We start from the raw sequence: 24756 nt of genomic DNA on the forward strand, positions 1-24756 counted from the left end.
CATGTGATTTACTGAGCCTTGAAGTTACTTTACTTTTGAAAGGATTGGGGATGGGAAAAGAAGGGGGATCTACATTCTAGAGATTAAAAAAAAAATCAAAGTTCTTATTTTCAGCTTCCTGGACCCCTGAACTGGGTTTATCTTTTGCGGCACCTGCTTACATTTAAGAGAGGATATGACAAAAAGTAGGCTGTGGAATCTAATTAATACTGGTCCCATTGTTTCTTTTCTTGTATGCAACCAAAGACAAAGCCAAGAAGCAGCACAATCTGTAGGTTGTTCTAACCAGAACATGCAAGGGATACACTCTTTTTAGCAACTTTTTTTTTTAAATAGCTAAATCCATTTTTATTTTCTTTCTAAGCATGACAGAGGAAGACCTTCCGATCTGCAAAGTCAATTCTGAACCACAATTATTATTACTGAGAGACTCTAAGTCCTGAAAATGCCATGTCAAGAGGCATCCATCAGTGGTCAGTGAAAACATTGGATTGTCATTTAAAGGGTCCCCCCCATCAATTTAATTAAAATTAAAAAATAAAGAGACATAAATAAATAAGGACTGTATACATCATACCTAGCACAGGAAAGCATGCAGGCAGGCAAGCCATGCCTTACACACACCCTGACAGATCGGGGGCAGAAAGTAAAGGACAAAATGCTTGGGAGAGGAGGTGGTTGGGAGTTTGTTCATTATTTAATTATGTTTTTTAGTCCAGTTTTCTAAGTAAAAGAGTGACTGCATGTTTAGCAGATGCTACTGTATAAAACTGAATTCACCCAGATACCAACATATTTCTCTCTCTTCCTCCACACAGTACTTCACAAGCAGGATTTTCATGATCAGACAAGCATCCACTGAACAGCTGGACACAGTTTGCTGATTTTAAAGCAATCAGTGATCACTGACCCCAACGACATCCCTTCTCAAATGGAACCACCAAAAAGTATAAACAAATAAATAAATAATCAGCTTGAGGGGATAATAAACAAAATCTTCCATCTGTTCAGTTTTTCCCATTTTCAACTATTCATTTGTTAAGTTGGGTTATTATTTTTTGGAGGAAGGAGGAAGAATTGTTATAGCCAAATATTTCATGGCTATATTGCTCCATTGTCAGGTGGAGTAGTGGAGTGTTGGGGGCGGGAGTTGTTTTTTAAGTTTTCTGGCACAGGAAAGAAACCAAATACATATTTTGTGGAGGGACAGGAAAGGTGGCAACTCAAATACCACAAGCATCCTGTTATATATCGTCATAACCTGGCTATCTCTAAAAATATCATTTAGTTCTTAGAAAGCACTTTTGATCTATGGATTTAAAAGCACTTTGCTTAAGAAGTATCATTATTACCATTTTATGGATGAGGAAACAGAGGCAAAGTAAGATGAAGTGACTTGCCCAAGGTCACACAACAGGTCAAAGGCAGAGATGGGAATAGATCTCCAGAGACCCAGTTTAGTGCCTACTTACTTGGCACACTGCCTTTCAATAAATAGAAAACAAGAATTAATATAGCTTTCTAGTACAAGCAAAGAGGGATATAATGGGGAGAAAATTAGGCAACTTAATACAAAAACCCAGTGGTCTCAGTCAAGGGCTTCTTCAAAATGCTATTTTGTTTTGATTTTCTATTTTTCTCTTTGAAAAGATATGTTAGACTGTGGGTATATAATAGAAAGAGAATCAGCAACTAGATACAATAATAATTACCTTTCCCAAATTTAAGATATCAAAATATTTAGCAGATTATTACTTCCCACTATGGCATTAGTAGTATAGATCACTAGAATCTTTAAACCTTGGATGCGGATGTATCAAATTTGTGGTGCCCATTCTAGAGGTGGTGCCAAAGTTTAATTCAGGGATGAAAGGGTTAAGAGGGAAATTTGATCCCTTATGTAGCCCTAGGAAATATACAGTGCATCTGTAATTAATCTGACAGGCTGCATCAGTTCATAAAGGGTGAAACGCACCCCTGTGCAGGAGGCTAGCATAATGCCGATCTATTACTGAAATCCCTCTTAAGCTTTCAAAACAGGGATATAACAAAGCTAGGTGAATGGATAGCATGATTGCAGATGAAATTCAGTGTTACAAATGCATAATGGAAAGAATAATGGGAATTACTCGTAAACACTATTGGGCTCTAAATTAATTGTAGTCATTCAGGAAAAGACCTGGCCATCATGTTGGATGCTTAATAAAAATATGTGCTCAATGTGCAAGGGTGGTCAAAAAAGCATGCAAAATATTAGGTTGAATGAAGAATGGGATAGAAAATAATACTTGAAAATATGATAATGCCATCATATAAGACCAGTGGGTATAGCCTCACTTGGAATACTGTGCTCAGTTATGGTTATTCAAAAATAGTAACAGCAGAAATACAAAATTTTCAGAGAGAAGCAATAAAAACAATTAGAGGCATAGGGACATTTCTACATGAAAGTGGACTGAAAAGATTAGGATTGTTTAGTTTAGAAGAGGGGACATAAAAGAGAAATAGAAGATGATGACTGGTTTAGACAAGGTAAATCAGGCATTCCCATTGATATTTTCCCCTTTTTGTTTACATAATTAATAATCAACCTATAAAACTCCTTGCCACAAGGTATCACTGAGACTAAGAGTTTAGTAGGATTCAAAAAAGAATGATATATTTATGTGGCTAATTCCTATATTAGATAGGATTAAAATAGCTAGTGATATAAACCCTTATATTTCAGATTATAAACTAACTATTAACTAAATGAGGCTGGGAAGAAATTTCCTTTACTGACATTTTATTCCATAATTGCCCACCACAGGGTTTCTACTCTGAAGTATCTGGTACTGGCCACTATTGGAGCCAGGATACTGGATCATCGCTCTGATCCAGTATGACAATTCCTACGTTCCTGCAGTGTCCAACAACAACTAAAGGTGGGCTACAGAGGCTGTGTTTGGGTGTCTGGGTCAGAGGTAAACCAGGGATGCAAGACCAGGGTTCAGTTTTGATGGTGCTGAATTTCATGGGTTGTTCCATGAGATTTTGGCCTCATCCAAAATGGATTCAGAAGACAGGCCCCTTCCAGTTTTGGATCTGACCTTGAGCAAAATCATGTGCATGGCTGGATTCAGATCTCAGATACGAGTACCCCATTTCCCCCATGGAAATTCAAAGGGGTTCAGAGTTGAGGTTTAAACTTTGGCACTTGGTTAAGAACAGCATTTGTCTACCTGTTCACCTTATCACCTAAGTAAACAGTTTATTAATAGGTAAATATTAACTTAAAAAAATTAAAACTCCTCCAGGCTTTTTAGGAAAAATATATACAAATTACAAAACCTGATATGGAGAGTGCTGAATAAAGGGAAGTACCCATGTAAATAAACATAAAATAAAGGATTATCCTTATTTTTCAAGGACTTAATTCCATCAAGGAATTGAACCAGTCACCTTCACTTACTCCCTACCTCCTTCCTCCTACAGTCAGATAAAAATCTGTTTGGCTGGTTTTAAGTTATCAGGATTTTTGAGTGGGAGGAAAAAAGTCACTTCTGGACTAAAGACCAAGTTTAAGAAATTTCAGCCCAAAGGTTAATTCTCCGACAAAAGTGTAAGTGCCTGTAAAAAGGTGTGTAGATTGGAAGCAGTATCTAACTCCTAGCTATAACGTCATTTCTTTGATGCTATAATAAGAGTGCTGTCAGTTCAAAGAAAGTTTACTAATGGGGAGAAAAAGAAAGGAGACTGGAGAAAAGATTATGGAAGTGATTTCCAGAGAAGGTCAACAAATAACCATACTAGGAAGATGTATTTGCAGAAAATGTCTGACCTTATCTACATCTTTAGAGTCACAAAATTGTTGGCTTAATTGTTTTGTAACTAACGCTTGGAATGAAAGAATCTAATATCTAGGTTTCAGAGTAGCAGCCGTGTTAGTCTGTATCCGCTAATATCTAGGCTCGTTTCAGAATTTAAAATAATTTTTTCGGCCTGTGTGCATACACAGGTACAAATACACAGCTGGTGTAAATTAGTATAGCCCTACTGAAGTCAAAGGAACTATGTCAATTTACATCAGCTGAGGATCTGGCCCATAAAGTCTTTGGGCCTGATTCTACCCTCAGTTACCCCGGTATAAATCAAAAATAACTCCATTGAAGCTAATGGAGTGAAAATGATGTAAGACTGGTATAAGTGAGAAAATGATCAGTCTGATAAAGAAGCTGTGGGTATGTCTATACTACAATAAAAAATCCGCTGCACCAAGTCGGAGCCCATGAGACTTAGGCTCAGAGGGTTCAGGCTGCCAGGCTATAAAGCTTAGGGTGACCAGACAGGAAATGTGAAAAATTGGGACGGGGGTGGGGGGTAATAGGAGCCTATATAAGAAAAAGACCCCAAAATCAGGACTGTCCCTATAAAATCAGGACATCTGGTCACCCTAATAAAGCTACAATGTAGACATTCGGGTTTGGGCCGGAGCCCGGCCTCTGAGACCGTTATTTATCACAGTGTAAACATACCCTGTGTGGCTTGCCAAATTCTGCTCTCAGTCATTCTGATACAAACCTGAAGTCCACTGGCCTCAAGAGAGTTCTGCCACATGTGCAGCAGCATAAATGAGAGCAGAATTTAGCCCACAGAAGAGGAAGGACTGGGGAAGGGGGGGGGCTCCTTTACCACAGTTTTACACCACCGTGATTCTACTGGATTCCATGAAGTTAACTCCTGACTGTAAGTGAACTCCCAGTCAGACACTTTGGTGCTAAATTGGCAGTGGTGGCATAGATTTCAAAGGGGATGGAGAGGTCTTGATCCAAGCCTAGATTGCTCCAGCTTGCTTTTAAATAGTCTCTGTTGCTTTTGAAAGCTGTGGTTCAATTTCGCAGTGCTACCGGCGAAGCTGGGAATCAAGCTAAATTCAGATGCATCCAGCAGGGAGAGTTGCTGTGGGGAAAGAGGAAAATCAAAGGGTGAGAGGTAAAGTGATCCTATTTCACTGACCTGGTGAACACCGGTCAATGGAATAAAGGCCTCATAGGCAGGGGATAGGAAGGGGAGGCAAATCAAACAGTGGTGATATTTCCTGATACTGTCAGTAGCTCTTAGTATGGGTGCCAGAGACACAGAAGGAGAGAAAGAGAGATTTTTTGGAATCACAAAAGTAGAAAAAAAAGCTGCTAAAAATGTGTTCTTTTAGTCATCTACTTAGTTTTAAATTATTAAACTCTGCATTTCTGCTGTATGACTTACTTTAAATAAACAGCATGGTTGACAATAAGATTTTGTTTTTTGTCACAGTTATAATTAAGTTGCTTTTGACTAGTATTTTGATATATATCCTATATGTTAAAGTATTTGGTGTAGATGTTCAGATGCAGCAGATTAGCACACAGCACAGCTCAGGAGAGGCAGATGCAAAGCTAGTTTATAAACTGCCTTTGTGCTCCCACGATACTGGGCCATCAGTGTGCAGGACTGGCGCCATGGAGTAACTTAGAGCAACTTCTGGGCCGCTCTAACTTATGCCAGCTGCTAATAACCTCAGGGGGCAGATACAGTAGCCAGGGTTTTCCAGGGAAAACTCTCCCCCGCAGCCATGCACCCTCCACTAGCAATCAAGATAGGGCTGGTGTAGAAGTCACTATGCTGACTCTATATCCTAGGACCCTGTGCAACTCCATTGGTGCAACACAAAACAGCCATAGTGCAGAGAATCTGGCCCTTTGTCTGTAGAACGATTGTACTTAGAGCCACCAAATTCTGAGTTACATAAAGCATCATGAGAAACAAATTACACAATTCTCCTCTCACAATGGTGTTCCACTAGTGTAACTCCATTGACTTGAACATAATGACTCCTGATTATGTGGACATTAGCAAGAAGAGAATTAGGCTCAACCTGGGCCCAATACTGCTGTCACTTATACCACTGTAAATCAGGAGTAACTTCATTGGAGTTACAGCAGGAAAAAAAAAAAAACAGTGTAAGAGCAAAATCAAGCCCGACTGGTGCCGGATTTTCATGTAAGGCAGCCCATTCCACCAAAGAGGCTGCAAGGTCTGGGACAGTAATATCACTATGTGAGAGCTATGATCAAAGGCTTCTGATTTCCAAATGAACCAGTTCAAGTTACAAAACTTCAAAACACTGGAGAAACAGCAGCTGTGTAATGCTCCCTAACAGGGCAAGTGTCAGGAAGGCCACATTATCACAAACTTCCAGGTATGGGAATGGGAGGTGGGAAGAAGAACTAAAAACCCAAAGGAGGCATTTTCCTTTCAAAACTTAGTACTTCAGGGTTAGAAGATTATTAGAAATGGAAGGGAAAAGGCATTTCAGACAGACACATAGCTATCGCATGTAATGAATGAGAGTTGAGGGAACATCAAGCTAGTGATGTTACTATCATGACTGAGAGGCACTTCTGTCTCTATTTAGGTCATTATAACTTTCTGGATATTCATTAATTAAACCCTTTGGGGTTTAATTCCTCAAGTCTATTCCCAGCCTAAAGTTGAATTTTGCTGGGCAACATGAGAGAAAATTTCATTTTGTCATTTAAAATAATCAAAATGTGAAATATAACCTATTTCTTACCAGTTGAGCTATGACTCACTTTCCTCACAACCCCCCCTCCCCAATCTAATAACTCAAAAGAGCTTCTTCTTTAAGCTTTGAACTTGCTGTGGGCTTCAGGCCAATTTTGCTCTCAGGGCAAAATCCAAAGGGTTTAAGTGAAACTAAAGTGGCCTTGTGCTGGCCTTCTTCATCAGGGTGAATTTCACCCTTGGTTAGTCACACCAGCAGAAATGAGAGCAGAAAAATGGCCCAAAGTCGTAATTTAAGACAAACACTATGAACACATTCCTTTGGTTTGGGGATAAAGTTATAAGCATGCCATATCTGTGTACCACGCATGCACAGAAGTGATCTTCCACTATTCACATGCACAAACAGAGCAATACACATGTACTCAGAACAAAGATTCCGATGACAACTGTTAGACCGCTACCTTGCATCCTCACCAATATGATCTCATTGTTTCCTTATATGCCTCTGTTGGTCTGTTTATACCCATCTGTTGTCCCTTGTCTTACACTTGAATTGTAAGCTCTCAGGGACAAGGACCATCTTTTTTCTCTATGTTTGGACAGTGCATCGCACAATGGGGAGTAGTCTGCAGCTAGACGCTACAGTAACACAAATAAAATAAATCATAATAAATAAAATAATAATAGTAAAGATGAAAACCATAACTTCCCATGTCCTGGCTTTTGTGCATCTGAAATCTTCACCTTACCTTTGCATTGTTATGGATTTCGTTAAGATCGTTTCATTCTGGTCTAATGAATGCCAGAATAGCTGCTTTTGCTTCTACTTTTCAACTCCAATTTGACAAAATGTCATCCTATTAAAAAAAAGATATCCAAGGGCCTGATTTTTTTTAAATGAGATTCTAATAGCACTGCCTGAGATGGCAATAGTTTGGTCTTACTCTGCTTACTGTAAATGACCAGCAACCTGCTGCAGCCATGCGCTACAGTGAACTCATATTTTAAGCTATAAGCAAGAAATTAAATAACTGAAATTGAAAGCACAACGTTTTTGGTGGGGAAGGGATATACCAACCCTAGGGAAGAATGTGACTTTTTTCTCATATCCCACTCTTCCGATAAATACATAAGAGTAAAATAAAAAGAGTGCAAGACGTCCTAAGGCTCTGAGCCTTTGAAACGTAGAGGGCAAAAGTCTGCTTTTGTTTATATCATTTTTATACCTGAGTAATTTCATTGACTTCAGTGGGGCTACTTCCGATTTACACCTATACAACTGAGAGCAAAAAACAGGCCCCACTGGCATTTGCCTTCTCTAATCATTGATCACTTACACATTTTAGATCATTGCACTCCTCTAATTTTCCCATTTCCTATTACTTTCTTTCCACACCTCTATGTTAATGTTCAAGGTACAGATTAAAGGGATACTGCCAGTTCAAAAATAATGGACCAGCTTCTCGCCCCAGCAACAGGCCCTGTGTGCCACTCTGGCAGCACAAATGGGCTATACAGGTGCCCTATCTAAACAGTTAAAGATTCCCTTGTCTTGGAGGCATCCTTGGCTTGGAGGCTTATGTAGAGCTGGCATAAGAAGTATCAGGGATATGCCCAGCGAAAGTGGTGTGGCTGGAGCACTGCTTTGCTCTGGTGAACCTCAACTGGCATAAATGCCCCTTGAGAGGGAAATCCTGGGGCTTTTCAAACTTATGCTGAGGGCTGCAAGGCATATATCACCTTCCACATCTGAATCCTGCACTGAATACAACTCAGACACATCTGAGGATCAGGCCACATATGTTGCCTTTCTCCAAAAATATATACATATACATTTGCACCTATTTTGCTAATAACATCTTAGATGATTACAAGTTTAAAGAATTTTTAAAATCTAATTTACTTGTCATTCTTAATTCTCTTTGCCTACCTTTCCCATTAATCTCATCATGGACAATGAAAATCAATGCAGCCACTTTCACTTTTGTTTTGAGTCAATTTCACTTTCAGGCTCCTGATGGGTTTCAAACACTGCAGGTGAAAAGTTTATTTGTTGTTTTAAAACAACTGTTTTAATCAGAATTGTTTTTTCCCAAAAAAAACCCTGAGGAAATCATTATTTCTATTGGTCTTGGGTTTTATAGAAAGCTTGTTAGAAAATTTCAATTTTGGGCCATATTTAAGTTGCTCATGTCTCTTTTAATAAATTAACTCTGTAGCTACTGTTTCATTTTGACATTTATTATAATTATACAAAACAAAGGGAATTGGTCAAGTTCATTCCTGGTGTTGCTGCAAAGATTTCAGTGTAAATACACCAAGGATGAATTTTGCTCATTATCTCACAAATAGAACTAAACTACTGCAGTGTTCGATTTCCTCCCAAGCCATTTGTGAGCTCCCATTTTTGCTTCTCCATGGAAAGAGACATCATAATGCCAGCTCATCACTTAATCCCTCAAAATAGGCCTTAATTAATATCTAGGCTTTGTGCTGGCACAGGAGTGAATTTCACCCCTAGGATGCTGATGGGAAGGAAGGGCCACCAGTCCACTTCTCCCATTATCAGAAATACTGCTCCAGCCATCAAGCTTCTGTATAACCACCATTAACATCTGCAATATAGACTTTTGAGGTCACCCCTTATAAAAATTCTTGGATATTTCAATTTTCTCAAGTTCATCATCAGCCCCTTCAGAAATGCCTGCATCTCTAACAATTCAGTCAGCCTTTAAAAATAACCCACCCGCCTCTCCACCCACCTCACTCCCACCCAATCCCTTCACCAGTGACATTTCTGGAAGCCAAAGCTCGCTGAAACAGAATTTGGTGTAAGCATCATGCTGCCAGAGAAGCCTGTCACTATTATAAAGTGGCTGCTTTTATTAACCTGGATTCACCTTTATTCTGGTGGCAGTAAGTAGCAATTTAAAAATTCCAAGGCCTTTTCAAAGTTTCTTATCAGTCAGTCAGAATCTCCAAACAGCATTCTCAAAACACCAGAGGGCTTTTGCCTATAGGAAAATGAAGCTTCCGCATTTTAACACTACAGTATAATTCTATCAGCTTTATAGGACCATAAATAAAACTGACCGAATTATAAATCCTTCATAAGTGGAACACACAGCGTCATATAAACATAGTTTACTCAGTGACATTTTGTTTTAGAGATCAGGGACAAATGCCCCCAAGGAAAGAAATGACGGAAATCAGTGGGGCCAGGAATTGTCAAACCAGGAACATCAAAGTAATTTCTCTTGTTTATGTAATGGGCTAACATAACTTCGGCTTTAAATTGCAGCCGTGGAGACTTCTGCATTTTGCTGTCAAAATTATCATCACCAAAAGGAGAGGCTGTGGAATGAGCAGGGGAAAGGGCAGGGAGAAAGCAAGTTCACCTGGAAAAGAAGAAATAGTCTAGATCCTCAGCTAGTGTAAACCAATGAAGCTACAGATATTAACACTAGCCGAGAGACTGGACCAACTGGATCAAAAAAGCAAGGCTAACCCATAAACTGCAATAATACTTATTACATTTCCATAGTGCTTTGTATGTTCAAATCGCTATATTAACTAATTCCCACAATGTCACTGAAGTAGGTGGGTAAGTATTATTAATCATGGGCATACTTTGGGGAACAAGGAGGCATTGCCCCCCCACCCCAAATGGCAAGCCTCGGTCAGGCATGGAATTTGCCCCCCTTCTGCATGGCCCCATTGGCCTGACTGGAACTGCCCCCCCCCCAAATATAGAAGTCAAACTATGCCTATGATTATCATCTCAATTTTACAGCTGGGGAAACCAAGAGAGAAAGATGAAATAACTTGCCCAAGGCCACGGTGAGTCAGTAGCAGAGCCAGGTTAGAACTTTGAAACCTTCTAACTCCCAGTTACGTGTTGGTTCTGCCAGACTACATTGCCTTCCAGCTGTGAACCAAGAGAGGAGTAGAACCTGCCCTGTACCAATGCCACCGCTGCCCACCCCCAAATTGTTACCTAAAATAAAATAAAATCCTGCGTGTGTAGTGTCATAGGACAATTGCGATTGCCCTCCAATATCTCTTAACTCAACGGGAGTTTGCAAGCACAGAGTTTGCTACCGCTGGGGGATTTGAACCAATGGTGGAAGGAGTAGTAAAGCCATGGCTCAGGTAACCACTGGCACTTTTGCCACAGTATCACCTAAGCATGCTCTAAACAAAGTTAGTCAGTATGGTTCTGAGAACAGCAATGCCCTATCCACTCTAGCGCTCCCACTATTGCTACCACTCAAGAAGCTGCAATGTTGCTTGATCAACAGCAGGCAATTTCACACAACAATGTCTAGTGCAGACTTGTCAGGAGGCTTCACTGTAGAGGAAGTGTGATAGAATATTGTAACAGCAATTCTGTTATATTATTACTTGCTACGTCTGCTCTTCTTTATTGGACTCATAGTTAAGCACAGACTTTAAGTGCATGCATGAGCTTTGGGGGCATGGAGGGACATCAACCTCTCAATAATTTGTAACATGTTCTGACCATGTTTTCAATCTAAACTGAACTACTCTACAAAATCAGTTTACTCTGTGCTCTTAATTTGCTCAATTCTTCACTGCAGAGGAAACAACATGCAAATCTGGGCTTCTCTTAACTAGATCATGGCCAGCAGTCTGTGTCTGATATCACCAAGAAATGCGTTTATGGGCCAAATTCTCCTCTCATAAATTGTTCTAAGCCCCTTTGAGTCACTAGGGCTGTACTGATGTAACTGAGAAGAGAACTTGGCCTACCTAATCAATCAGTGACAAAGATGGAATTGCACAAATACAAGGAGTGAAATAAGCTATAGAAACCAGAAACCCTGGGCCAGATCTCCCACTGGTATAAATCATCACTGATTTCAAAGGCGCTTCCCTGATTTACAACAGCTGAGGATCTAGCCCAATTTTTTTTTTTTTAATATTTGGATTTAAACTATGCTTTGAAAAGCAAATGAGAGGAATCCTGTTTACAGCTGCTGTGCACTGCAGAGCATAAGGATTCCCCAAAGCTATTCAACTCATGGCCATGCCTTTCCAGCAAAACAAATGCCTGTGTTTAACTGAGCTACGACGCTTGTGTCATTGCCAAGTCTGAATATAATGCTCAGCTTTGTCTTTGGTGACCATTATTACACAGACATGCATAGAGAACACACAACAGAGATCTCAATCTTCTTTCATGGCCTTGTGCAGGAAAGGCCTACTGAAGATAATGCCACTCTATCCAAATGTAGGCATAGTGAAAGCACAGAAAGAGCTGCCTTTCTTCCTATCTCCCCCATGACTAAGACTCAGGGCTTGTCTACACAATTAGTCCACATTAGAGAAGTGTAAATTCTAGTGGGCACTAACATGTTGCTCACCAACTGGCTTGTGTGGACCCTGCCGGTGTGCACAAGAAGTTCACTGGTGTACATTAATGTCACTCAGGCCAGTTAGTTCACAACACACTAGTACACACTAGAATTTACACCCCTCTAGTGCGGACTTGTGCATCATGTAGATCAGCCCTCAGTTTCCAAACGTACAGGGCTAGATCCTGGCCTCTATTCCATTTGCTTTGTAATTCTCTGGCAGCACAAAACAGGAAGAAATCCAGTTTAGCTGGTTGGTTGGAGATTCCCCAAGCATTGGGGAATCCCCACATGGCTCTAGACCACTCTTTCTTCCCAGATCTGCCATATGGGGCATGACCAGGGTGTGGGGGATTTCCTAAAAAGACTTGCTGCACTAGTCCCCATTTGCCAGAACAGCTCCTTGTGTGTGGCCTTTGTAACCAGCTGCAATTTAGAGCAGCTATACAATTTACTACAACTTTAGCTTTATTAATGATTTGTATTATTGCAGCACAAAGAGGTCTCCACTGAGATCAGGGCCTCACAATGTTAAGCACTGTACATACACACAGAAAGAGACAGTCCTCATCTGAAGAGTTTATAATCTAAATAGACAAGACAGACAGAGGACGAGAGAGGAAACAGAGAGGTGAAGTGACTTGCCCATGGTCACACAATAGTTTAGTACTTGAGCTGGAAATAGAACCCAAGCTTCCCCTGACTATCTGTCCACTATTTCTCTAATCTCTCTCCGACTGGATCCTTGCTCTCTGCAAGTTTCTACCTGCCCTGGTAGAGATGATTCCATCGGTGATTGCATGGGGGTTAGATGACGATGGTTGCACCTGAAACCATAATGTCTTCTGAAGATTCTAGAGAGGTCTTTCTCCTTTAGGTCTTCATTAGCTTTGCTGTGTGAAGCAGCAATGATGGAAAAAGCCAAACATGGTTCTACCCCCTGCTCCATTCCCCAAGGAGTACATAGACCTGAGAGCAACGAACCTCACATACCACGCAACTTTCCAGTTCAACTATCCCAGGGGTGAAAAACGTCAGTACAACTACTGCAAGAGGAAAAAGAGGGACCAATTCGGTTCCCAGTGAAGTTAGTGGCAAAACATCCCAAATTTAATGAGAGCAGAATTAGGTCTTCAGTGAGGACCAAGTACTCAGGACCTCATGGCTTAAAAGGGACAAATGAATTTCAGACGAAAATGTTGGGAGAGCTGAAAAAAACTAGGCTGGTAAACTCACAGGGCCAAACGTATCCTTCAGTGGAGTTACCCTAGAGATAAGTTAGCCCAAGGATATTGAGGGAAGCCCCCATGGGTGAAATTCACCTGGTGCAAATGGCCAGCACAGTGCCTATGAGCAATGTATGCCCTAACTGGAAGGTTTAAGCTGTGCTGGCTTCTTGCACAGGGGTCAATTTCACCCCATTAAAAAGCCTGGAAGCTGGAGTCATCTTTTCCTTGCTGCTTATACTTTTTTTACTATTATTACTTGATTTAACTGCAATACACTGCTCTTCGTAAGTGCAGTCATCTGCCAATTTCACCTTGCAAGTTTAATAGGTTGGGATGTTTTGAAGGAAGCTTTCTCTGGACCAAGCAACAAAATATATTTCCCCGGGTTATCTCAAACATAACTATGATTCATAAGCAGCCCTGTGTTTTGGTGCTAACAGGCAGAGCTGGTATGTGGGAGCTCCAACTTCAGAAGCGGCCTTGAGACTCTTCCCGCTTGAGAAGCTCTGACTAGGGTGACCAGATGTCCCGATTTTATAGGGACAGTCCTGATTTTTGGGTCTTTTTCTTATATAGTCTCCTATTACCCACACCCCCGTTCCAATTTTTCACATTTGCTGTCTGGTCACCCTAGCTCTGACTGACACTGGAGGTGATACCATCAGACCGTGGTAAAGCGATGCCCATGCGATTTTCTCTGAATCCCTCCTCCCTGATCGTCTTTTTGGGGGGCATCATCATCAGTACACCTGGCTAGAAATACATCTATATTCTTGGCCATACATTGAATGGGGGAGAGGAACTGTATGAAAGAAGAGCAGGAGCGGCAGAATCATATCTAGAGTTACCCCGGGTCAAAATTAAGGCCCAGCACAGAATGATCACATCACTCGCCAGTCAAAGCACCCGAGTCCATCTCCTGGAAATTAGGATATACAGAGCTAGCGGTAGGTTTCTCAGTGCCTCTTAAAAGTAGGACATTTGTGGACCAATCCAGCTCACTCCCCACCACCTGAGACAAGCTCCTCCATAATTTGTACTTTTAATGGCATTTTGGCTGGAGGACTGAGTTTATGGCCTGTGGGGCCCTACGCAACCACACAGGAATGACTCTGTGGAAACAATGCCTGTTAATACGTTTGTAAAACATTACTGAAAACGCATAACCACACAGATATTTTTTGTCTCCCCAGAAAGCTTGGACTGCAAAACAGTAGTGAAACAAATCACAAGAGCCTCAGGAAACGGAGAGCACGTTGTTGATAAATTGTGCAGGCAGCTAGAAAAGCACTTACTGAATGGATGCCTGAAAATTGTTTCCCACTAACCTCTGAAAAGTAAAAAAAAAAAAAGGCAAACACTTCACTTCAAACACAACCATACCTATAATCCCAATATATAGTTTTGGATTAGATAATTTAAAAAAAAAAACACACACACAGAGCCACCTTATTAAGACACTGTTTTGCCACCAACTCAACCAGAATCTCTAAATGTTACAAATCTTGGAGTATGGTTGGTAACAGCAAAAATCCCCTCCAAGTTAATTATCAGAATGCAAACTACCAGACTCCTGCATTATCAAACCAGCCATTAACGAGGCAACAGATTCCTCTCTCTAATTTCTTATCTAACATTCGCCCATAGGTAATTATACCGGGGAATACTCCCATAAAAACTTAAAATAAGGATTTAAAGGTGAAATACAAAGTAGTGGAGGCTTCTTTCTAGACCCATACAAAAATCTTTATTTAAAGATGCCATATCTGTAACAGGATGAGCCGGATCCTAAGCTAAGGAATGCTAGCGCACCTTGGGGTAGGCATGTATGTAAAAAAGTGGCTTTTAGGAACCTTTGTGTTTCCCCAATCTTGAGTTCAGATGCAGGACTAGTCCTAACTCAGAGCAGCCCCGGGGCTACTCTAATTTACTTTGGCTGGCAATGGCCCAGAAGCTTTTGTGGCAACTAGGGGTCAATCAGGTATAAGGGGAGCACCAGCTATAAGCCCTTTTCCTAAATCGTGCTTTTATACATTGTTAGCTGTAGGTGACCCTTTAGGAGCTACTGTGGTGGCTCTACACCACCTGAACATCTCCCTACAGTAAGAGAAGCATCCCGTGGCTGGCTTGGCTGACTTTAGGGATGCTTTCTGCCAGAGAACCACAAAACTCCCCATTCTACATAAGAATCATGCCCTGTGCTTAGCTTAGCTTTTAAATATAAACATATGGTGATTTTTATTTCCTCCTCCACTCACTATTCTAAGTTTCCCCTTCAAAAACCAACAACCTTATTAGCACCTGAATGGAATATATTCTTTTGCTGTTTGCTTTGTTTATAGGCTTTGTGACATTATCAGACTTCACAGACAAAAATTCAGGATCCTGAACTTGGTGCATATGTGAAGAGGGAATTCATTTTCAAATATTTTGTTTTAAAAAATTAAATTATATTGTAAGTTATTTCAGATGGAGATTGCATCTTCCTATGAATTTGTACAGTACCTAGTACAAAGGGGCCTCTGGGTGCTACAGTAACAAAAATAGCACTAAATAATAATACATAAAAATATTTGGAAATAACTCTATATATACAGTGTGCTCTGTTACAGTGTAATTATTCCCTATGTAGATGGCCAGCACAAGTCCTATGCTCAAGTTAATATTCACTTAAACCCAATCTTAAGGAATTAAGTAGGACTTTGGTGGTTGCATAAGTCTTGTGCTAGACTTCTGCACAGGGGTGAATTTCACTCGTCGTGATTTGGGTATGTAAACAGATTTAAAATAAAAACAAATAAAACTTTTGCAGCTCATCATTATGTAAAAGTCATATATACTGTTCAGGATACATGCCAACGGAGCTGGGTGAATAATGTAAAAATGTTCTGTGAATATTCACTTGAATTTTTAAGTGAATTTGATTTGATCACATTTGTGACCCTTTTGTATTTGTTTTCTGCAAACATTGGACCATTTGAGTCATACTGGCACAAATCATTATGGGAAACAACTCTTGAAACTGTGTTCAGGAAACCAAATTTTATGTTGGCACATGCAAATATTCATGCTGGAAATGCTCGCACACTCATCTAACCAGGGAACAGAACAGTACTCTGTAACATATCTGACAGATTGCATCCAACTCCAAGAGCACAACTCAATTCTTCGATTATTGATTAAGCAGGCTCAATCCATTTGGGGAGGTGGGAATCAAAATAACTCTTTGTCAAATAAACTGAAATGACAAATTACTTTGAGGAAACCGCAATCTGCTCATGGACATTCCAGAATAAGGCAGGCTATATTCATTGAACAAATTATTTGTGATGAATTATTTGCTTCACTCTACAAATCTTGTGATAGAAGAGTGTTGTCTCATGGACTAAACTCGTGTTTAGTCTGGAGAAGAAAAGACCGAGCGGGGACATGATAACAGTTTTCAAGTACATAAAAGGTTGTTGCAAGGAGGAGGGAGAAAAATTGTTCTCGTTAACCTCTAAGCATAGGACAAGAAGCAATGGACTTAAATTGCAGCAAGGGCGGTTTAGGTTGGACATTAGGAAAAACTTCCTAACTGTCAGAGTGGTTAAGCACTGGAATAAATTGCCTAGGGAGGTTGTGGAATCTCCATCATTGGGGATTTTTAAGAGCAGGTTGGACAAACACCTGTCAGGGATGGTCTAGAATGGATAATACTTGGTCCTGCCTTGAGTTCAGGGGACTAGACTAGATGACTTCTCGAGGTCCCTTCCAGTTCTACGAGTCTATGATTCTATTTATGAGAACTGAAAAGCTGAGCTATTCTGGCACTTTCCCACAAACAAAATGAACAGTTTTATCATTTAAGACTGTTAACGCCCTTGCATCGTTTGTAACAAAAAAAACCACACTCCTGATGGTTGTTCCATTATGAAGTTTCTAAGAGAAGTAAAAAGTTTGACTCTTACCTATTATAATGGGCTTAATCCTGTTCCTATTGAAGTTAACTGAAGGCATATCTTGTATCAATGGACTTCAGTGGGAGCAGGAGCAGTACCTATTCCTATAAACTGACTATGCATTCAAAGAGCACCACACAATGAAGCTCCCCAAAATTAATGTCTACAAACTCACCCCTGTAATATCAACCATGTATGCCCCTGCCTTGAGTCCACCTCCGCTCAAATCGTCATCCATGTTTCCATCTCTTCTCATTTTGACTATTGGAAGCAAGTCCAAGCTTTGCTGTAGCATGTGCACACAGTCTCAAAAATACTGAGAAATAACCCCCAACAGTCAAACAGCTACATTCGTTCCCTGTGCATTTCAGGATTCAATTCAAACTTAGCCTCCTCATTTTTAAAACCCTTGAACAGACCTCTGTCTCTCTTCATTCCTTTCCTCGGACCCTCCATTCACCAAATAACTTACTCTCTACCCCTTTATGTAATCTCAGTACTGTCAATGCAAGAGCTTTCTTTTCAGCTTCATTCCTCTGGAATGGCCATACTGCATCCTCCTCATTCGCTACCAAATCCAGCTCCCATTAGAAGTCAATGATAATTCATTTGATTTCAACAGGAGCTGGATCAGGCCCCCATGTCCCGTCAAATTTCATGTGAAAACCATTTTTTCTCCTTTGTCCATACCATTTCATTTCTCTCCGCTCTTTTTTATGTTATTGATTATTATTATTATTTCAAACAGTGCATCTATTATTTAATTCTGTAAAGCATCCAGCATTACAGTTTGCCTGAAAGATTCTGTGTGAAATAGACATATGCTATACTACAAAGGGCTTCAGGATGTTGGGGAATCCAGAACATTCACTGGACACATTTAAAATACTATGCTGGTTCTTCCAATGGAGCCACAAGCTGTCTGTAGATCAGAAATAATTTCCCTCCAGAGATAAATTCTACTGAGAAATGTTTTTAATTTTCCCAACCTCCCTCATCATTCTAATGTATTGTCTTCCCCATTGTAGTGACACTAAATGTCATTAGAGTGGGGATGGAAAGGAGGAAGTTGTTTGAGCAGCATGAAAACGGTATTTGTAGAATATAGCAGCACCTCGTGATGTCTGAGATGTAGATATAAAAATGGTCATATAATCCCACTCGTTTGACAGCGTATCTGAATTTTAACAACTCTTGGGCAAAAGGCTAGTTGTCACTTTACAAATCCATTAAGAGCCTGCTCTATTCCCACTGAATTCAATGGCAGTTATGCCACTAATTTTGTTGGAAATAAGATTGGGTCACAAGGCCTTGATTCGGCAATGTGCTTTGTGCAGTCAGACCCCTACACCCGTGCAGAGCATATAGGAGTCCATTTGCATGTAGCACATTGCAGGACCAGGATCTAAATTAGATCTTTTCTACCTATCATTTGCACTCAATTTGGCAAAGAGATGTTTGCTAGAATGGTTTTAACACAAAACTTTCAAAAGGCCTGTTTTTCAGATCTACTTAACATGGTAGCACTCATTTCAATCGGAGTTGTAGAGCCTCAGAATCAGACCGGAGGTATCTCACATTGGACACCCAAAGGCTGAGTCACTGAAAATGAATGGCAGCTTTTTGAAAATTCTGCCCTTATTGTATAACGACCTCCTTTCCAACCATATTTAACACTGAGAGTCCAGACATATATAATTGACTCTTATGTCAACATATCTTAGCAAGATTTCATTAAATACTTGTGTTTGTAAAACCTTCATTGCCTGAGACACTGTTTCCAATATTATACTTCCAATTGTGTGATTAGTAATTAGTTCATCTCCTAAGTGAAAGATGTCCTAACAGGTTATCACTGGAAGGTATGCAGATTCAGATAAGACTTATTGCTATGAAGATAGCCTCTCTAATTAAAAGCCATGTAAGAAATGTGTTTAAAAATATAAATGGAACTTGCATGTATTTGGGGAAAACAGGTCTGAATGGAAATTTCAAATGATTTACATCTCTCCTGCCAGATCCTCAGCTGGTGTAGGTCAGGGTCACCAAATTCAATGGAGCCCTGCCAGTTTATGCCATCTGTGGGTCTGACCCCTACAATCTATAAAACTATTCATGACAGTATGGATAACACTGAGGATACATACTTTTATAAAATCAGAAGGATCTGGCAGGATCATGATTCTACAGCTATACAACTCAATATCATACCAGTATATGATTGATTATTAGCTGGTATATGTACTGTGTTATATGTACAAGTTGTTGTACTTTATATACAACAGAGTCACCCTCTCAATATGGCAGGCTCATCATGCAAGCTCTCTAAATGCAGAACTGCCATTGGCTTCAATTGGAATTCTGTGTATGGAATGCCTGCAGAATTAGGCCCAAATATCAGAGAAGTTGTGTGAGTGATACCAAATGGATTTGCAATGTTATGCTCTTTGCTTTCAAAGAAACTTGATCAAAGACTAAATTCCAACACAGGATAGTGTTGCTTTGCTTGCAGAGAAAGGAGCATTTCAGAAATTTTAACTGTGCTGTCATTTGGTGCCAGGGCAAACAAACAAAAATAGTACTGAAGTGTATAAGTTGGCCTTTAAATGAAAATGCAGAAAGATCCACTGAAATGCTGAAGCACTTAGCAAGGAATACATCAATTCCTCATCTCTGCCTTCACTAATAAAAATTCACTACAGTCAATCTGAATTACTGTAGAGGATTTCAAGGGGAAAATAGAGGTTAACAAGGGCAAAAGAAAACTCACAAACAAAATATATTCCTGGAATTTAAAAAAAAAAAGTGTCAGGAATACATGAAAAGTTGATTTCACACAGAATTAGTGGCAAACAGGGCCGGCGCAACCCATTAGGCGACCTAGGCAGTCGCCTAGGGCGCTACAATTTGGGGGGCGGCAACCGTGGCGATATTTCGGTGGCGGGACCTTCCGCTGCCTCTGTGGGGGGCGGCATTTTGGGGCGGGACCTTCCGCCACCTAGGGCAGCAGAAAAGCTGGCGGCGCTCCTGGTGGCAAATGGAGAGCAGCCTCTGTTTAATCTGAATAATAAACTTGAATCTCTTCTTAGTGTTCACATCCAATCTGTTTTCTAAGCATAGTATCTCCTGGTGTGTTATTGTAACACAAAGCACATCTTTTTTGCTCATTACTGTTAATTATAGTGAAAAACTACGATAATTAACTGCAGTACAGTGTAACTGGATGAAATTTACATAAACCAACCCCTTCATAGACACCTTTATATATCCTTTACTGTCATCTTTTACAATGACGTTTCCTTATAATAAAATGTTATGAGTGTGGTAATTAAATTATTACACTGCTTCTTATATTCCTGTTCCCTCCTAATACAGATTCCATGAGCTACTAGACCAGTTGCCGGAAACAATGGCAGAGATACTTTGAATTGAGCCTAATACAACAACAAAAGGGCAATTGTCTTACTATGGCACTCCAAATTATTCACATGTAGAATTCTTGTGGTGAATTATTAAGAATTTCTTTTCTTCACTGTTGTCCCACTCCCAGTATTATTGGAGTGCAAACATTTTTCAGCATTGCGCTGAACCTTCCTTTCTTGCTTTCCAAACTAACTGGCCTTAATCCTCTCTCTGTGACATTAGTCATTCTCAGAAAGCCTGATGTCCCAGCACTGTCGACTCCTCAGGGCAGGCTTTGCCTATCCTTCTTTAAATCAAAATCATCACGGTCTTTAGCCAGCATTTTGAACTGGATCTGAACCCACTTCTGAATGTCAGTTTTGCCAACTCCCTCCCCATTACTAGATGTCACCAGCTTCCACTGACATCACAGGCACAGTATCTGGGCCTCTTTGCAGGAACCAGCAAGTTCTTGTTCTCTTTTGCAGATATTGAGAAGGAAAACTGCTATAGCTACATGGAGGGCTGAAACATGCCATTTGGAGTTCAGCTGAACATGAAAGCTCCCCTTTCATAGCATCCTTTGTAAGTTTGCCATGAACTGTGGCAGATTCTGTACTTGACGCCCTCCCTTATTCCTCTTCCCTTGATCTTAAAAATTATCCAATCTGAGTGCAAGGCAGGTGAGAGCTACTAAGAGGTTTGTATAATATTTAATACAATTGAGAGAGAAGCAAGAGCCACATATCTGAAATAACTTTAGGGTGAAGGATTCTTTCACTTAAAAGAAAAATGAGTGATGTGAAGATCAATGAAGAAGGTAAAGGACTTGGCATAATAGGACTGTATATTTTCCTTCTGCTCATAAGTATGTTTTGCCAGAGTTCTTTCAAAAGGGCCCCTACAAAACAAGAACAAAACGCACACACACCCCATGCAACCAAACAAGCCTTTACTTCCTAATCTTCCGAGCCTTAAACTCTTCAGATGAGCTAAAGAAATGATCACAGCCTGATTCACCACGGTGTTACTCCATCAAATTCAATGGAGTTACACTAGCAAATCGCAGTGGTCAATCAGGTCCTCACACTGCACTGTTGTCATATCACAAAAATGCTGCAGGTTCCCCATCCACCAGCCAAGTTAGCAGGGTGAGGGCTACATGCACACCTGCAATTCTGCACGTTCCCGAATCTGATTAGCACAGAAAATGCAGAAGACCAGAAAGCATCTTTCCCGTGTTTAACTATGTACATTTAACACCAATTCAGATTTCACCTCCGTGCATTATCTATATCAAGGGCGGATAAGGTAAGGAAGACAGAGACTGGCATCAGCTACTTTTAAGCTTTATCCCTCCATCTTCCCTGAAACAGTGCATATAATGTGTTTGCTGTTTGCACACACATGCCTGCACAAAGCAGAGACCAGTCTCTATAGATTTGCTATAGTGTAAAATTGTAAAAGGCAACTTTCCTCCTAGTCCAGTTGGTCAAATAACTGCAGAGCCCAAAAGCAACAACCCTGAAAACATACACTCTCCCCTCCTACCCTGCTGCCTGCCTGCCTGTCTCTCTCTCTCTCTCCCTCTCTCTAATCACTTAGGAGGAAGATAGGAAGATTATCAAGGGAGAAAAAAAATAACCAAAGCTGCAGATAACCCTTTAGGACCATAGTATAAGGTTACGTGATTTGGAGCATAAAGGTTAATGTGCAGGAATCTCAGATGCAATTTTATATCTATATGGGGGGGGGAGGTTGACAAGAAGATGAGGAAGAAAGAAATGGTGATGAAGATAGAAAATGAATGTGTATATCTAGGGTTGGTTTTATGATCAGCTGGAGTGCCCAGCAAGAGATTAGCGATGGAAACAGGATACAGATTTATCATCACCAAGACACTGCAATTTTTTGGTGGGGTATTTTTATCATCATCATCAGGACGGATTTTATGGAAACTACATCTGGCGAGATATGAGTTCATTCAGTAATATGAACAATAAAGGTAATGTCCACACACAAAAAAAGATAGATACCTTCAGCAGTTGTATTATTTTAAAGATTTAGAGGGGAAAATAAAATAAAAGTCACTTTCATTTCAAGACTATATGATGCTCACATCCCATCCATATATTCCAATGGTTGCCATGGGGTTTGTGGAGAGGAGAAGAACGAATGAGGGGGGGGGGGGTCATAATCAATCATCTCAGAAGAGCATTTCTCCTTACAGAGAAAGATCTGGATTTTGACTGTGTCCCTAAGAAAATTGCAGACTGCAGAGCTGCTGCCATGCAGGGCAGCGAGGAAGCAGGCAGAGCAGAGGCAGCAGCTGGGGATGGAAACGCCTATTAAATCCTTTAGACAACAGATGGGCAAAGCTTGGCTGGGTTTTTAAAAAACACAATGCATCATGTTTTATTGTCCCACCATAATGAACAACACTTAACACCCACAAGCCCAAAGAAGCCCCCTATGGCTGATTCCACCAACCCTCCCTTCTAAATTATAACCTGGAGACTCAATCCACTTTTGGGGGTCCCCCAACCAAATCAATTTGCCAGACTCCATTGCTCATTGCACCTGTTACTAAAAAAGAACATAAAAATGGGAAAGGCTTTTGGGATTTTTTTTTTAACCGCTCTTCCTTCCAATTACTGCTCCCCTGTCCTTGAAGTAAATATAACATCCAGGCAGGCAACCAGCGAGTCCAAATCTTGAATGCATTTAGGAGATCTAATTATGCCACGTAGGGGACAAGCACCTGCTCTCTGCTAATTCTCTCACTACATTTCCTCTTAATATTTCTTACCATTGTTCCTTTCAGGAAAATCTGATGGGGGCCAGTTTCACAAACAGGGGCTTTTGGAGAAATAAATAAATAAATAAAAACCTCAAACCGCTAGAGTGAATTCTGCTGCTGACCACTTTTTTATTTTTAAATTCAAACTATGCCACGCAAAAACATACCAAACAACACCATCCATTCATTCATATTTTCCAAATAACCACAGCAGCCAGTGCCATAGACTGTACTGTGCATATTCTCTCCCACCAACTGCACCTTAAGGACTACACCCTTTTCAATCATGATGTCATGAAATACTGCTGGTGACTCCCCCGCCTCCCCACCACGTCCTTTTCCTCCTCCTCTCCGGCATACACAGTGCACCTCTCATTTCAATTTAATTTGATTAAAAAGAAAAGGAAGCAAAGTGGGGAAGTGAAGTAACTGACATGAAATGTACCAGCAGCAGGGCATCCCCGTTTTCCTCTGCATGCACTTTGACAGTCACCAGAACAACACCCGTTAGCAAGAGGGATGCACACACGGCAACCTATGCTTTTTTTAATAAATAAATAAATAAATAAAAACAACCGGAAATAAATAAATAAAAGCAAAAATCCATTAGAAATAGTCTCTCCACTGCAGCAGCCAAAGGGAAAACCCATCCCCTCACATCTCCCATCCCCATCAGCTGCTACCGCACCTTATCCCTAGTGCGGCTGCTGCAAAGGAACCAACCTGTCTGTCCTTTGCCCAAGGTTTTCTCCAAGCGATAGGGTCCAACATATTGTGCATGTTGAGCTCCGCTGCCTTCTTTCCCCGTTGATGTCATTTCTACCTGGCTCTATAATTCTGCGCTGTGTGTGTGGCGGGGAGCTGGGATTTCTCTCTCTGCAGTTCTTTAAATTCCCACTTTGCAGCTGTGTAAGCAAAGCACCCTTTCTCCCTCGCTCTTTGCTGCTTTAGTCCACTTGGCTGCAGATTTTCTCTTCTTCCTTTTTCCTTGTCTGCCTCTTTCTTTCTGTCAGTCTGTCAGCGTGGGATGCTGAGGGCCAGAGCAGCTATTACCAGTGTTCAAAGAGGGGGATCTAGGATCCAAGCCCAAGGAGCATGGTGCTGGTGATCGGAGCTCTGCACGCCTTGTTCTCACTATGAGCTGTTCAAGGGAGAGCTAGAGCTAGAGCAGCGGAAGAGCTGGGGCCCAGAGATCTGAGTGACAACACAGGCAGCCAATCTCCAGCAACAACTCAGTTCCCCTCTCCTCCTCCCCCCACTACCTTTCCTTTTCCATCAGTATCAGCAGCAGTTGCTGCCCCTGTCTGATACAGAGCATCATAATCAATGGCAATATCAATAAACCCATGGCTATCAGTCTATTGATAAGGAAAATAATTAAAGATAAAAAGGGATAAAGTTATTTTAAAAATCATATGCACACACATATACATCTTTCTCTAAATTACCCACCACTGGGC

At 40.7% G+C, this 24756-nt stretch overlaps 1 protein-coding gene across 6 annotated transcripts in view; it reads right to left on the reverse strand.

Moving 5' to 3' along the window:
• The window catches only part of BRSK2 (BR serine/threonine kinase 2), a 457676-nt gene extending 433232 nt beyond the window's left edge, over positions 1-24444 (reverse strand). For 5 of the 6 annotated variants that reach the window (XM_034770318.1, XM_034770317.1, XM_034770316.1 and 2 more), the window contains exon 1: positions 24020-24113. In XM_034770318.1, the coding sequence (XP_034626209.1) occupies positions 24020-24113 (94 nt within the window). Of the gene's footprint in view, positions 1-24019 lie in introns of all 6 variants that reach the window. The other variant, XM_034770312.1, reaches the window with a different exon arrangement.
• Between the last annotated feature and the right edge of the window lie 312 nt (positions 24445-24756).

Source organism: Trachemys scripta, chromosome 4, assembly GCF_013100865.1.
Source record: "Trachemys scripta elegans isolate TJP31775 chromosome 4, CAS_Tse_1.0, whole genome shotgun sequence".
Classification (NCBI taxonomy): Eukaryota; Metazoa; Chordata; order Testudines; family Emydidae; genus Trachemys; species Trachemys scripta.